The sequence below is a fragment of the Protopterus annectens genome, chromosome 8.part0 (assembly GCF_019279795.1).
Source record: "Protopterus annectens isolate FY-2018-M chromosome 8.part0, PAN1.0, whole genome shotgun sequence".
In the NCBI taxonomy this organism is placed as follows: Eukaryota; Metazoa; Chordata; order Ceratodontiformes; family Protopteridae; genus Protopterus; species Protopterus annectens.
In genome coordinates this window covers 921,715,974-921,729,115 of record NC_056741.1, presented here as the reverse complement: position 1 = coordinate 921,729,115, position 13,142 = coordinate 921,715,974, and the positions used below count along the sequence as shown (strand labels likewise).

The 13,142-nt window shown below is 39.8% G+C and overlaps 1 protein-coding gene across 2 annotated transcripts in view; it reads left to right on the top strand.

Annotated features, from left to right (window-relative positions):
• Positions 1–13,142, top strand: part of LOC122809158 (suppressor of tumorigenicity 14 protein homolog) — a 1,180,509-nt gene that overhangs the window by 713,162 nt on the left and 454,205 nt on the right. For both annotated transcript variants that reach the window (XM_044080444.1, XM_044080445.1), the window contains exon 6: positions 7,924–7,959. In XM_044080444.1, coding sequence (XP_043936379.1) covers positions 7,924–7,959 — 36 coding nt within the window. The remainder of the gene's footprint in view (positions 1–7,923; positions 7,960–13,142) is intronic.

The following is a 13,142-nucleotide window of genomic DNA, read 5'->3' as shown; positions in this document are numbered from 1 at the left end:
ACTTATGATTAATTTCAAGGAGGCCCATCCCTCCTTTGGAATGGGGAATATATAATCTTGGTATGCACTGATTTTTATAAAAAATTTGGTGAGCATGAAGCATCCTTCTTGTTTTCCTGTCCAATCTATCCAACACGTTTTGGGGCCAGTCAATCACTTCAAAACTGTAAGTTAGGACAGGAAGAGCAAATTGGTTTATAGCCTGGATTTTGTTCCTAGGATTAATTTAAGTCTTCTAAAGTATTCCTTACTAAGTTTTATTCGCATTTGTTCATGTTTTATTGTTGATCCTTCATCAATTCCCAAATATTTATACACTCCATCTTGCTCAAGTTTTTATGTACATTGTTGTCCCAAACTGATGTTTTCTTGGTGCTGTAGTTTTCCTGCTTTAAAGGTTGCTTTTGTACATTTATCAAGACCAAATTACATTCTTATATCATCTGAAAATGTTCTGACAACCTGCAGTTGCGCTTTCAGTTCCTCATCTGATGAGCTATACAGTTTCAAATCATCAACAAAGAGAAGGTGAGAAGTCTTTACACTTTGTAGTTTTCAAGGAGCCAAATTATAGCCATGGCCTAAGCTATTGAGTAAACAGCTTAATGGATTAAGGTCAAGACAGAATAGCAACGGTGACAGAGAGTCACCCTGGAATATCCCTCTTTGAATTTTTATCCCTAGGATAATTTGTCCTTTATCATGGCTTAATTGCAAAGTGATCTGCCACTGTTTCATGATCACTGTAATGTAGTCTATCAGTGTGGGGTGTATCTTATACATTTTAAGCACTCTTATTCATGAATGAGGGATATTATCTATTGCTTTTTTTGTAGTCAATCCATGCCATACTAGATTCTTCCCCTTTTTACAGTTTTCCACTGTGACTTTAACAACAAATGATCCTTTGTTCTATATGACTTTCTTTTATTGTCCTTTTGTTCTACTGCCATAATTGAATTTTCTTCTAAATGACTACAAACTCTGTTAGCATCAATTCCTATGTATAATTTGTACGTTGTCAGAAGCAAGTGGTTGGCCAATAATTTTTAGGGTAGCTTGCAGGTTCACTCTTAAATAGGGGCATTGTTTTTCCTGTTGTTAGCCAGGTTGGTGTCTGTTCTGGGTACGCATATAAATAGTTCTTACTCATGGCTAAATCTTAATGCAAAGATGTTAATGCTTTTAACCAGAAGTTAGGTACTACATCTGGGTCTGGGGTTTTCCAATTAGAGGCTTTTCTTAACTTTGTTTCAATCTCTCTGGCTGTTACTTCATCCGATTTCATATCCTGTACCTTTAAGCTTTTTATTCTTTCTTTTGCTTCTGTCCGTTTAGCATCTTTATGTTCCACAGGATCTTCATAGATACTTCTCCAAAATGTATGCATTTCTTCTTTTTCTTGGCAGTCTCAATTCATTTTACCTTATTTCCCAGTTCTCTATAAAACCTTTCTGGGTCATCAATAAATAGATTATTTTGTACTTTTCCTTTATATTTATCTTTGTATCTTCTAAATATTTCTGCCTGTGCTGAAATTTTTAGTTATTTGTGATGGTACATGATAGATTCAGGTCTGTTCCAATATTGCACATTGCTTTTATCACATCTAGCTTTCTTAGTATTCTTGTTGATCTATTCCCTCTTCTATAGTCTTCTAATAGTGACACTCCTTGTCTTAATTGCTTTATAGTTTTCTCTATTCGATACTTCCATGATGATATTCAATTTCTCCACTTCCTTTCCCTCACTACCCTCTGATCTTGTAGTAGACTGTGTTCATTTGTTTTATCAGACTTCTGACTTTTTGGGTTTTATTAACCTTCTGCAGTCTATTTCTTTCATTGATCTTGTTATATCTGTCTATGTCTATTAAATCAAGCAATTCTTCTCTTAGCTCATTTTCTTTCAAACTGATGGCACATCCCTTGTTTTCCAATTCCTGCGGGCATTCTATAGAAGGTTTTGTAGCATCTTCAGTTTGAGGTGGATAATGACACTGAAGATTAAATCATCCAGGCTGTGAGCTGTAATGTCTTTAAGATGAGGGATATGAAGATTTCCTTCTCCTGAATGAGGAGATTCATCAGCAATGACGGCACATGATGTTTTCCTCTGGACATTTCTATGAGGAGGGAGAAACCATTGTTGCTTCATCCAGAATGCTGCTATTAGCAGCATTTTTGTTCTGTCTTATTTTCTGGATGGTTTTGTGGGAAAGAGAGATTGCAGAGAAAACACATAGAAAGAGACCTATGGAGTGGATGGAGAAAGAATCAATTTGCCAAGCATCCTTATATGGTGCTATTTAGCAGAACCTTTTCATCTGTGTCTGGTTGTAAATAGTTCTCTCTGTGGAACACCCTGCCCTACGCACTAGCTGAAGGAAGATATCTCAGTCTAACATCCATTCATGTGGATTTGCCTTCAACCTGATTAATTGCTGTGTCTGTGTATTCTAAAGACAATTTTTTTATAGGCTGCTTTTAAGGTCATATGGGACTTCAAGGCTAGCCCCCAGGTAATAATGACTAGCCTCCAGAGGGTGTAAAAGTGTGTGACCCCCCCCCCCCAGCACTTGTAACCACAACACATAACAGTAGCATTGTATGTCATCTTTTTTTTATGTATTTATTACTGTTTGTTGACTGCGTAGTCTATTGGTCTTTTTCAGTTACAATCCAGCATGGGCCATAGCTGGCTTATTTGGTCCACTGTGATGTTTCCCTTTCTGGTGCCCCTCAATGTTAAGCTGAGGAACAAAAAAGAGGAAAGCTGCCAGGTCCTAAGGCTTTCATGCTATACTGCCCATACTCACATTTTCATAAGGAACAAAACATTAAAGAAAGAAAAAGAGAAAACTGGTCTTGTTTCACTTCTGCAATCCAGGATCAAAGAGCAGTAAAAATCTGAAACTGTAATATTATAATCAGCTTTTCATAAAAAAGCAAGGTATTAAAGTATGTTGATTGGTATACCATTGCTGAGTTTTGTATATCATCAAGGGAAGACAACAGTCAACATGCCAGGGTAGAATTCGTGGAGACTATGTAGAATGTTATCCATCATCCATGAAATATTTACAACTGGATTCATTGGTAAGGTGATTTCATAGAGATTTTTGAAATCCTTTAGGGTAGATAGAGTTTTAATTTATTTGGGGATCTGGTATCAAGTGGCAGGACCTAGGCATACAAAAGCTTTTCCCCAACTGTTCTTCTGAAGCAAGACCAGATAAGTATAATATAATTGCCCTTGGCTATTTTTTACCTGAAAGAAGTTTAGTTTAGTTTAGATGGTAAGTATCCTAGCTGCAGGATTTTAAACAGTTGACAACCATAAAGAAAAATAATCTTTATATTTTACTGGTACCTAATGGAGTGCTTTTATGTGATTACAGATGTGTTTTTGAAAGACAGATAATAGGAACCTTACTTGTCTGAGTTCTTTGTGTATTGTAGGAAGAAAGAAGGGCCAGTAGAGGTAAGCTGCATTCCAGATTAGGGAGTAGAACGTTTTGGCTGTAGCAGTACTGACTTTTGAAGACAAGAGATGTGATTACCCTGAAACATGGGTTGAGTCAAGAATCCATTTTGTTGGTCATTGTATCTGTATGGAAAGTGAAAGAAGGATGCGTCAAGTGTAATAGTGCAGTATTTGTATTCATAGACATCTAGGATAATATTATCCTGAATATCCTTAAGTAAGATGTTAGGTCTGAAGCTTTTTGAGTTGTGTAAATTGCATTACATTGTTTTTTGTACGATTAATTTGAAATGTGTTAGCGAAAAGCCAAAGGAAACGTTTAGTGTTGCTATTTTGCAGTTGTGTTTGCATATCTTTGTGTGTTTTATTAGCCTCAAGGAGTAAGATATTGTCAAAATATAATGTGAGGTTGAGGCGCATAGTATTAATGAAAAGAGAGAAATGAAGAGGGCATAACACAGTGCCTTGGAACCCCAATGATGAGAGAAACATTTTTGGAGCAGTGGTTATCATAGTGAACTTGAAATGTCCTAATGGTGAGGTAATTCTTAAACCAAGTCATGGTATTGTCCTCAAAGTTATGCTTTTTGAGTTTCAGCAGAAAAAGTTCATTGCTGAAAGTCTTAAAGGCCTACATCAAGTCAACAAAAACACACACTGTGTAAGACCCTTATTCAAGGCCATCTGTCCACATTTGTTTGAGAGCTTTGAGACCCTAAATAAATGCCATCACCTCCTTTACATTTGTATGCTTTTTTCCCTTTGGGCTGTATTTCACATAATCTATACCTTGACATTCTGAGTGAATGCTTCCCAAGCTAAGTTTGAAACATCTACTTTGAGTCTGATTGGTTAACTCCTGAAAGAAGCGAATCTGCGCATTTTGCTTGACTTGTTTGGGCACTGCAGTAATCCTCTCTTTCAGGGACTTGGAGTGTTAAGTCCAAATGGATCTGAGTTATCATCAGACCCTCTTCATATGCTGCCTAGCCATGAGATGGTAGAGGCCATGTGCTGCCAGTGCAGTGAGGCATTCTCTGGCGGATACCTTCTTTTTCCCTTGCTAAACTATGGCAATAGTTTTCCAAATGCTCTTTTTTCTCTGGTGAATCACATTCCTGGAAGAGATGATATTAGATTTCTGGGTATTTAGGGATAATGCCAGGCTTTGGAAGCATTCCATTGTGAAAGTGAGGGTCCTGTTAATCTCCGCCTGGGAGACTGCATGAATGAGGTAGCCACCCAAGTATTAGTATATGTGTATGACTTTTGTCCTGCAGAAAGCAATTTCTGGAGCCAGGCTGTTTGTGAAAACCCTGCAAGCAGTAGCAAAACCAAGGGGCAATGATGTGATTGGTAGTAGAAGCTCTAGCCTCGGACTTGAGAAAGCACCTTAGGTCCATGTGGATAGGAATGTAAAAGTAGCAAGAGTGATTGCCTTGGCTTGTGCAAACATGGACCTTGTGGTTTAACATCTTGAATTTTGGAGCAGTGAGAATGTGTTGAATTATGAGAGATCCTGAAGGGGTTTCCAAAGACTATCCCTTCTGGGGGCAAAGAAAAGTCTTAAGTAGAGCCCTTTGTTTAGTTCTATTACTGATATTAGTTCGTTGACCCCCTCCCAGTGTTCTGGTAGAAGGGGCAGGGAGTTGGATGTCTTTTATGTTTTTGAGATGGGGATTCCTGATATCTGGAGGACATTTCTTTATACTTAGCCAAGCCTCATAGGGATGCACTACAACATTCAGTTACAAACCCTATATATATGTACTGTACAGTCAACTTTCTTCCCAGAAGACTTCTGGTGGTGAGGTATGAGCGGTGATGTGTGAGCTGGCTGGCCATCTTCAGAGACACTGCTACAGTGCAAAGTTTCCTCATACCTGCACTCCTGTTCATAAAGAATGGGTGTAGTAGAAGCCATCTACTCAGTCCTAAACCTCTAACTGTCCTTATCTCAAAAGACAGACTGAAACTATGGGGTCAGGTGTTCTGCCCCTATGCTGGAAATCTGGATGGGTGCACAAATGAAAGTTAGTCAAATGCATGCACACAGGTGAATACTAACTTGGTTGTACTTTGCACACTTGGTAACGGTGTACTTCTCTAGTGTTGCACAAATGACATTTCCCTACAATTATAAGTAACATAGCAATGTGTACAAATTACAAGAAGTTTTTTCTCCTGCATGACCAAAACTTGGTCACTACTTCAAAAACTAAAAAAAAAAAAAAATGAAAAAAAGCTTCTATTAATGGCATATCCATTGCTGTAGAGACAAGCTGTCTACCTAGTTTCCAGGGATTCTACAAGAGTGCAACCTAACTGGGAGGAAGCCATTGATGCTAACCTTCAGAATGGATGTGATGCATGCACTGAAAACCTAACCTTCTAGGTATAAGATGTCAATAGGAGAGATGACCCCTTATTCCAAAAGCTTCAAACATCATAAACTGATGCAAATAAAAATAAAGTTTTAAAGTCAGTAGTTAAAATTCTGTCAGATGGCACAGAGAATTAAAGTTGCCTACTGTGTGACCTTCAGCAAGTCACTTGATCGGACTACTCTGAGGCAATTTGGAATTTGGGCTAAGCTTATAATGGTCTCCTGCACTGCATGCCTGGCAGCTACCTCTGCAGCTATAAATAAAAACTCATGGACTCTTACAGATTCAGTTGTTGGCTCTTTCTTCCTGCACTACATTTGTCAAATGTCTTTAGATAATGACATCAGCCACTCATGTAGAATTAAGACTGTTGCTTATTAATGAATGATGGGGGACAGGATTGTTGAATTGTAGCATGTGATGTGAGTTTTATTTAGTTAGTTTTGTCAGGGTCAGGATAGTAGTTATTGTCATGTGAAGTCCTTATTTTCTTATTTGCCATTTTACTTGAAACCTTCAATTTATATATAAAATGTGTGTATACACACACACACACACACACACACACACACACACACACACACACACACACACACACTCATGCAGGTGTGTATTTATAAACAAATAACACACTAGATGCATCTTTCCATGCAAATCGATTAGATGTTTGTTATGGCTGGATTTTAATACAAGTCTCTGACCAAGGTTAGGAGAAGGTGTGCAAATGTTTGTCGACACTGTGCTCTCATTTGCTTATGCTTTTAAATACTGCTGACCTGGCATGTAACATGGATGCAGCATATTGTATCACCATCTTGGAACATGCTCATTTGCATCCTAAATTAGCAGTATTATATAACTTCTGAAATGCAGTGCTGCATACAGTTACACTGTAGCTGTAATACTGTGTTAACCAGGAAAATACAGTATATTTTTAGTTCTATTAACTTTACTATGAAGGATGTATGCATTTCATTAGTATAAAAAATGCACTAATGTAATAATGTGTAACATGAGAGATGGAGGCACAGCTCTTCAGAACCACATTTAAATGTCAATTGCTGTTAAGCAACTGGAACTGCACTTTTGGCACAACTTAAACTATTCATTCTCTTATCAGTAAGTCTTTCTTTTGCTCTGCCTTTACTGCTTAATCTACCATCTTATTCAGTTTAGTTGGTGTAGTTTCTTCCTTATTCATTCTTTCCCCTGCTATTAACATCCATTTTATATCCGCCTACACTCCCTGTAATCATTTAAATCCTCCTGTATTTAATTCAGCTAAATTTCCTTCATGCATTATCTATTATTAATTAGACAAATGTACTCTTATTATTTGCACAAATTGTCTCTCTGCTGATTATTCCAATTGAACTTACCATATGAGGAAACGTAACCCAAACTACCAGTGTGTACCTCTGTGCCGGTGAGTACTACAGCTTGCATCATGTAGAAAACTATGTTGCTTAGGTTTACTTATCCTGAATGAAATGTATATATTTGTACATTACATCATTCACAGAGCTAACTAAGTTTGTAGTCATCTCAACATTCACTTTGTTTAACTTAGTCTGATTTTTTTTCAGTGGGTATCCCCTGCTGCCTGATGACTCTCTGCCCCCTTGGCAAATTAGGCCCATTCATTCCTCCTTCACCAGAGGTGATAGCTGACCAGGAGGGACCATCATTTAGGCAACTGTCAGGGGTTTTTTTTTCTAGTGAATCCTGCTATCCTTCCCCTTGGCACTGCAGTTGACAGGTACACTTGGTATATGAGGGTCCTACAAAGGCCTCCTGTCTAGCAGCAGTTACATTTGTGAAACAATGGTTGTCAAGGAAGTTGCTTTGAGATTGGGACTTAAAGCAGAGCTTTTGCCGATTTCAGAGCATAATCAGTACTCTTCGTGTACTGCAAAATAGTTGCACATCATTAGGCAAATAGAATGATTGATTAAAGTCACTGCTGATAAATATCACTGAAAAATAGTTAAGCATTTATGGAAGGATTATCTTAAAAATGTTGTTCATAGCTCTGTTTTCTTTTTTCCAGCTGCAGATCCCAGACTGCTCCGATTTCCCAAAGATGGTAAGTGTTCTAATTGATGAGTGTATCTGTGTTGTATCAATGCCTAGTCGTTATCTGGGAGAAGCACCACTAGACAAATATGTGAATAAGATCAGTTTAGGTCATTTGTAATGAATGAGGATAAGTGAAGCTCTTCTAAAAATGCACCCATTTGTGGCAAAAGCATAAAGTATGTAAAATTCAGCATCAGGAACTTGCAAATTAATACACAAAAGCCTGAGACATTGTATTACTTTTTGTTTTCAAATATTGTGGTGGAGCGAGGCTAAGCAGAGTCACTCCTGATAGAAATAAGGCAAGCAGCGGGAACAGCACTTATAATTGAAATCTTAAAAAATAAAGGGTTTCTTAATGTTTTATATAAGGGTATCCTTAGGTAAACACCCTGATGGTTATATTAAAAAATAGAAAGGGGGAGATGGGAAAGATTGGAAAAGGGAAGAAAAACAAAGACGGGAACATGCAAGGAAAAGATCAGGAAGGTTTGTGCTGGAGGAGGTGAGAGAGGAGGGCACCGTGTTTTTGTCAGGTGATGGGCCCCCCCATATTTTTTAACTGCTATTTTTTAAATAGGGTGGTGTTGGTGGGCAGTAGGTAAGAGGGTAATGGATAAAGGATAAGGGAGGAAGAGCTGAGGAAGAGATGGTGCAAGCGTCCCCAGTCCACAGAGCCTCAAATACTTCCACTGCCACATGGTGGTAAAGTGGAAGACCTCGGTTTTGAGGAGGCAAGGGGCCTGTGGTGGTGAGGTGGTTGGCATCAACAGGGAACAGGGAAAGAGTGTCTTTAACACATTGAGGGGAAGCTTGGACAGGCTGCAGCTGTCTGTCCACTACCTGCTCCAGTATGTCCTCTACCAGGTTCTGAAGCACCTTTTCAGTGAGGCTTTCCAGGCTGCTTAGGTGATGGGGTGCCTGCAGGATCAGTGCCACTGCCTAGACCCTGCAAAGATGTCCCCCAGTGAGCAGAGGGTAAGCACTCCATAACCTGGGAGGTAGATGCCTGGGCTGCACCCGTGGGATTTGAATCTGTAAAAAGAAAAAAAAAGTAAAATAAATGGGAAAGAAAATAATAAAGGAGAAAGAAATGCATTATTAAAGTAATAAAAACAGATAAAAAGAGTGAAGTCCAAAGAGAAAATGTAGAATAAGTCCAAACATCATGTTACATGCCAATTAATTTCTTAAAACAATTTTACTTTATAATTTAAATCTTTATTAAGGTAAAACTTGTGCATGGGAAGTTTATATGCATACAGTGCGAGTACTCATTTCAGAAGTTCATAGGAGATTAATAGGCTTAAGAGCCCTTACAAACCTAGCCAATATAACCCAATTTTCTCAATATATGGCCCCTAGTGGCAAGAAGAGGACATGGATTTATGCGTATGTCTTGAGTATCTTGCATATTGCCCCTGTCCATAATGATCATAGGCACTACCCCAGGTGTGAATTTGTGATTCCCCATCCATTGATCCAAATTGCATTTGAAGATGGCCGGGGAAAGAACTCTTCCAAAGAGTGGGCAGTCTCTAAGGCACGCATCTGTTTGAGGCACGTATTAAGTTTAGATCCCTAGATCGGGTGACCCTCATGCTGTTTGACTTGTGGATGTGTAGTGATAGAATTACATGGAAAAAATAGGCAAATAGAGAAAGGAGTGTTTGCAAGGGACTAAGAAGAAAAATTAAGTCAAGAAGGAAGCAAAAGTTGCAGGATAAGAACATAAAGGGTCAATGTGAACAACTGAGTGTTAAAGAAAATAATTTTAGACCTTATGGGCAGAGACAGAAACAGACTGTGGGAAGTTCCATTTACAGGGGGAGGGTATACATTACAGTGAGAGATTTAGCAAATGGATTTTCTGCGTACCACTTCAGAAAAGGGAATGGCAAAAGTTTGCTTTTACCTTTGAAAATCAACAGTATGTTATTATTAGATTACCTCAAGGTTTTCAGGACAGTCCTGTAATTTCTTTTTTATCCAATAGTAGGGACATTCCTACAGAATGTGAGTAAAGATGACACTGATGTTCATCGTGTTTCACTGCTGCAGTCATTACACTTGGGTTATCCTGCCGTCAGGCGGGCCCACAGTCGACCTAAGTTCCAAAGTCTTGGTGCGGCGTCGGTTGCTGTCGCCTCTTCCCTGACGTCACTGCGCCAGGGGTATATAAGAAGCAGCCAACGCCATTTTCTTCAGTCTTTCTTGCCGCACGGTGCCCAAAGCAAAAGCAGCTCGCAAGTGCCGGTCGGCCAACTCCTGAGATTTCAAATTCGATTTCAGAACCAAAGTCTTCAATAAAGCTAAGTACCCTGTTGGGGAAAATTTTTCTTGCCTCAGACCGATGTCAGAAAAAGTTAATAATTGTATTTCTTGTGGGAAGCAAATACCTCATAAGGATTTTCATTCTTACTGTATTCCATGCCTAGGCCCAGATCACAATGTCACTAGTTGTCGGTTTTGTGCTAGATTTAACAAACGCACTATTAAACGTCTGTTTGATTTTGCTCGCCATTACTTTGGGCGAAGGTTTAATTATACAATGTCATCAGAACAACCGATGACCAGAATGCATAAAAAGCGCAAAGATAAAGATAAGGAAAGGCATCCGAGGCCCAAAACTGACGACAAAGCCTCTTCCAGGCCAGTCGCTGGTTCGCCAGTTTTTGGTGAGGCGCTTTCGCAGCCCCTGACACCCGTAACCTCAGAACCACAGGCCGCGTCCAACTCCGACATGGAGGTGGCTAGGCCTCTGGAGCCTCAAGGTGTTGGGCCAACGGAGATTAACTCTTCAGATGGGTCCGGAGCCGCTGAGCAGGCATCGGCTTCTGAGGGTGTTTTCAGGCCTACTCAACTTACCATTACAACTACAGCCAAAACTAAACCTACACTAAAGACAAAGAAGCAAGTACAGCATTCACCTGGACAGGCCTCCATGCCTAAAAAAAAAACAGATGCTCAAGATGGTCGAAGACTTGATTACTCTGATCAGGGGTTCCCATCCCCCTCCTGATAAAAGGCCTAGGCAGGATACAGACTATGATTCCTCTGACCAGGTTTCTATATATTCTGATTCCTCTTCAGACCAGGGATATTCTTTACCCCCCTATGAGGATTCTGATGCTGAAGAATCAGTTCCTTCAGCCTCTCCTCCTGAGGATTACTCTTTTGGGGAAACTTTGCATACCATGAGGGAGCATTTCCATTGGGAGGGCCAGGATTACTCAGAATCCAAGAAAAGGCTCAGATACTTTCTTTTGCTGCCTCAGCACAGGCCCCTTGCTATTCTGCCAGTGTTAGACATTGTGGATGATGTGTTCTCTGAATCTAGTTTAAACCCTGATTCTTTACCCCCAGCTCCAGTCAAGCCGGACAGATACTACAGAGTCCCTGGCTCTCACAAATTTCTTTATAAAAACCCTGTTGCAGACCCAGAAACTATTTCCCAGGGTCCCAAAGGGGGTTAAGGCTTCCACGGCTAAGAATCCAGTTCCCTCTGATAAGGGACTCTAGAGCATTAGACAGATGGGGAAAGAAAGTTTACACCTCTGCAACTTTAGCAGTGAGAGCTCTGAATTGCCAGTTTCACATGCTTAAGTATCAACAATACTTACTGTCTCGATTAAAACAGAAAATGATTATAAATGCAGAACCTGACTTTAAGGAAATGCAGGATTTATTGCATGCAGCTGAACAAGTGGGAAAGCATACTTTGCAATGTGGTTTTGATTCATTAGAAGCTTCTTGTAGAGCAGCAGTTACAGGATCTGTGATTCGAAGGCATGCTTGGTTAAAAGAACAAAGTTTACCAGATCATGTTAAGGCAAAATTATTGGATGCTCCTTTGCAGCAAGATAATTTATTTGGTATTAAGGCAGAAGAGGTATTAAAGAAAATGGAGGATAAGGCAAAATCTATGCAAACAGTAAAGGATTTCTTACAGGTACATCCACCACGATTTAGCAGAATTTGGCCTACTAAGAATTGGTCCTTTCCAGTGTCAGACAGGCCACAAAGAGGCAGATACAGATGCCCAAGAGGCAGATCTCAGCCACAAGGTTCTTACAGACCATGACAGTGGGGTGCATCTAACGCAAAACAAGGTGAGGATAAATCACAACCTTACAGGAAACAGTCCCAATGACTTCCCCTTTCCAATGCCAAACTCTTTTTGGCAGCTCCTTTAGGGGGGAAACTAGCACTTTTTTTCTCAAAACTGGCAAGCAATCACCCAAGACAAATGGGTGCTGAATGTTGTGTCTCAAGGTTACAGGTTCCACTTTCACACTTCACCAAGGCTAAAGGGAATGCCAGACTTGCCACAAAATCAATGGGCAGAGGCACAAAAACAAATTACAGCTCTCATGGACATGAGAGCTATTCAAAAAGTACCACAGCAGGAAAAAGGACAAGGATTCTACTCAAGACTCTTCCTGGTACCCAGAAAGGACAAAGACTGGAGACCCATTCTGGACCTTTCTACTCTACTTACCTGGATGTTCCGAAATTCAAAATGCTGACACTACAACAACTCCTTCCCATGATGGGCAAGAAAGCTTGGCTTGTTACTTTGGACCTCAAAGAGGCATACCTGCATGTCCCTATCAGACAAAATTGCAGAAGATACTTTAGATTCATAGCTGGTTCAATGCACTACCAATTCTCTGCACTGCCCTTTGGCTTATCTACTGCACCCAGGGTCTTTACCAAGTACTTGGCACCAGTAATTGCATTTTGCAGACAAAAAGGAATTCAAATATATCCATATCTGGACGACTGACTGATTCAAGCAGAAAGCAAGGACATTCTTCTTCAACATCTGGCATTCGTAAAAAGATTGTTAAGTTGCCTGGGGTACACAGTAAACAAAAAGAAATCAAAACTAGTGCCCTCACAAAAGATAATATTCCTGGGTGCCAGCTTAAATACAATGGCCCAGATGGTTTATCTCACGCCAGACAAACAAGGACAACTGACTCAGTATTTTCAATTGATGGCAACAAAGTCCCAACTCCCTGCAAGAAAAATTCTGCAGGCCTTGGGATTTATGGCATCCTGCATTCTTCTAATTTCATATGCAAGACTGCATATGAGGAAATGACAATGGTACCTGAAAAGTGTTTGGTCTCAACATTCTCACAGCTTGGAGACAGTAATACCTCTAATTCCCTGCCTACAACA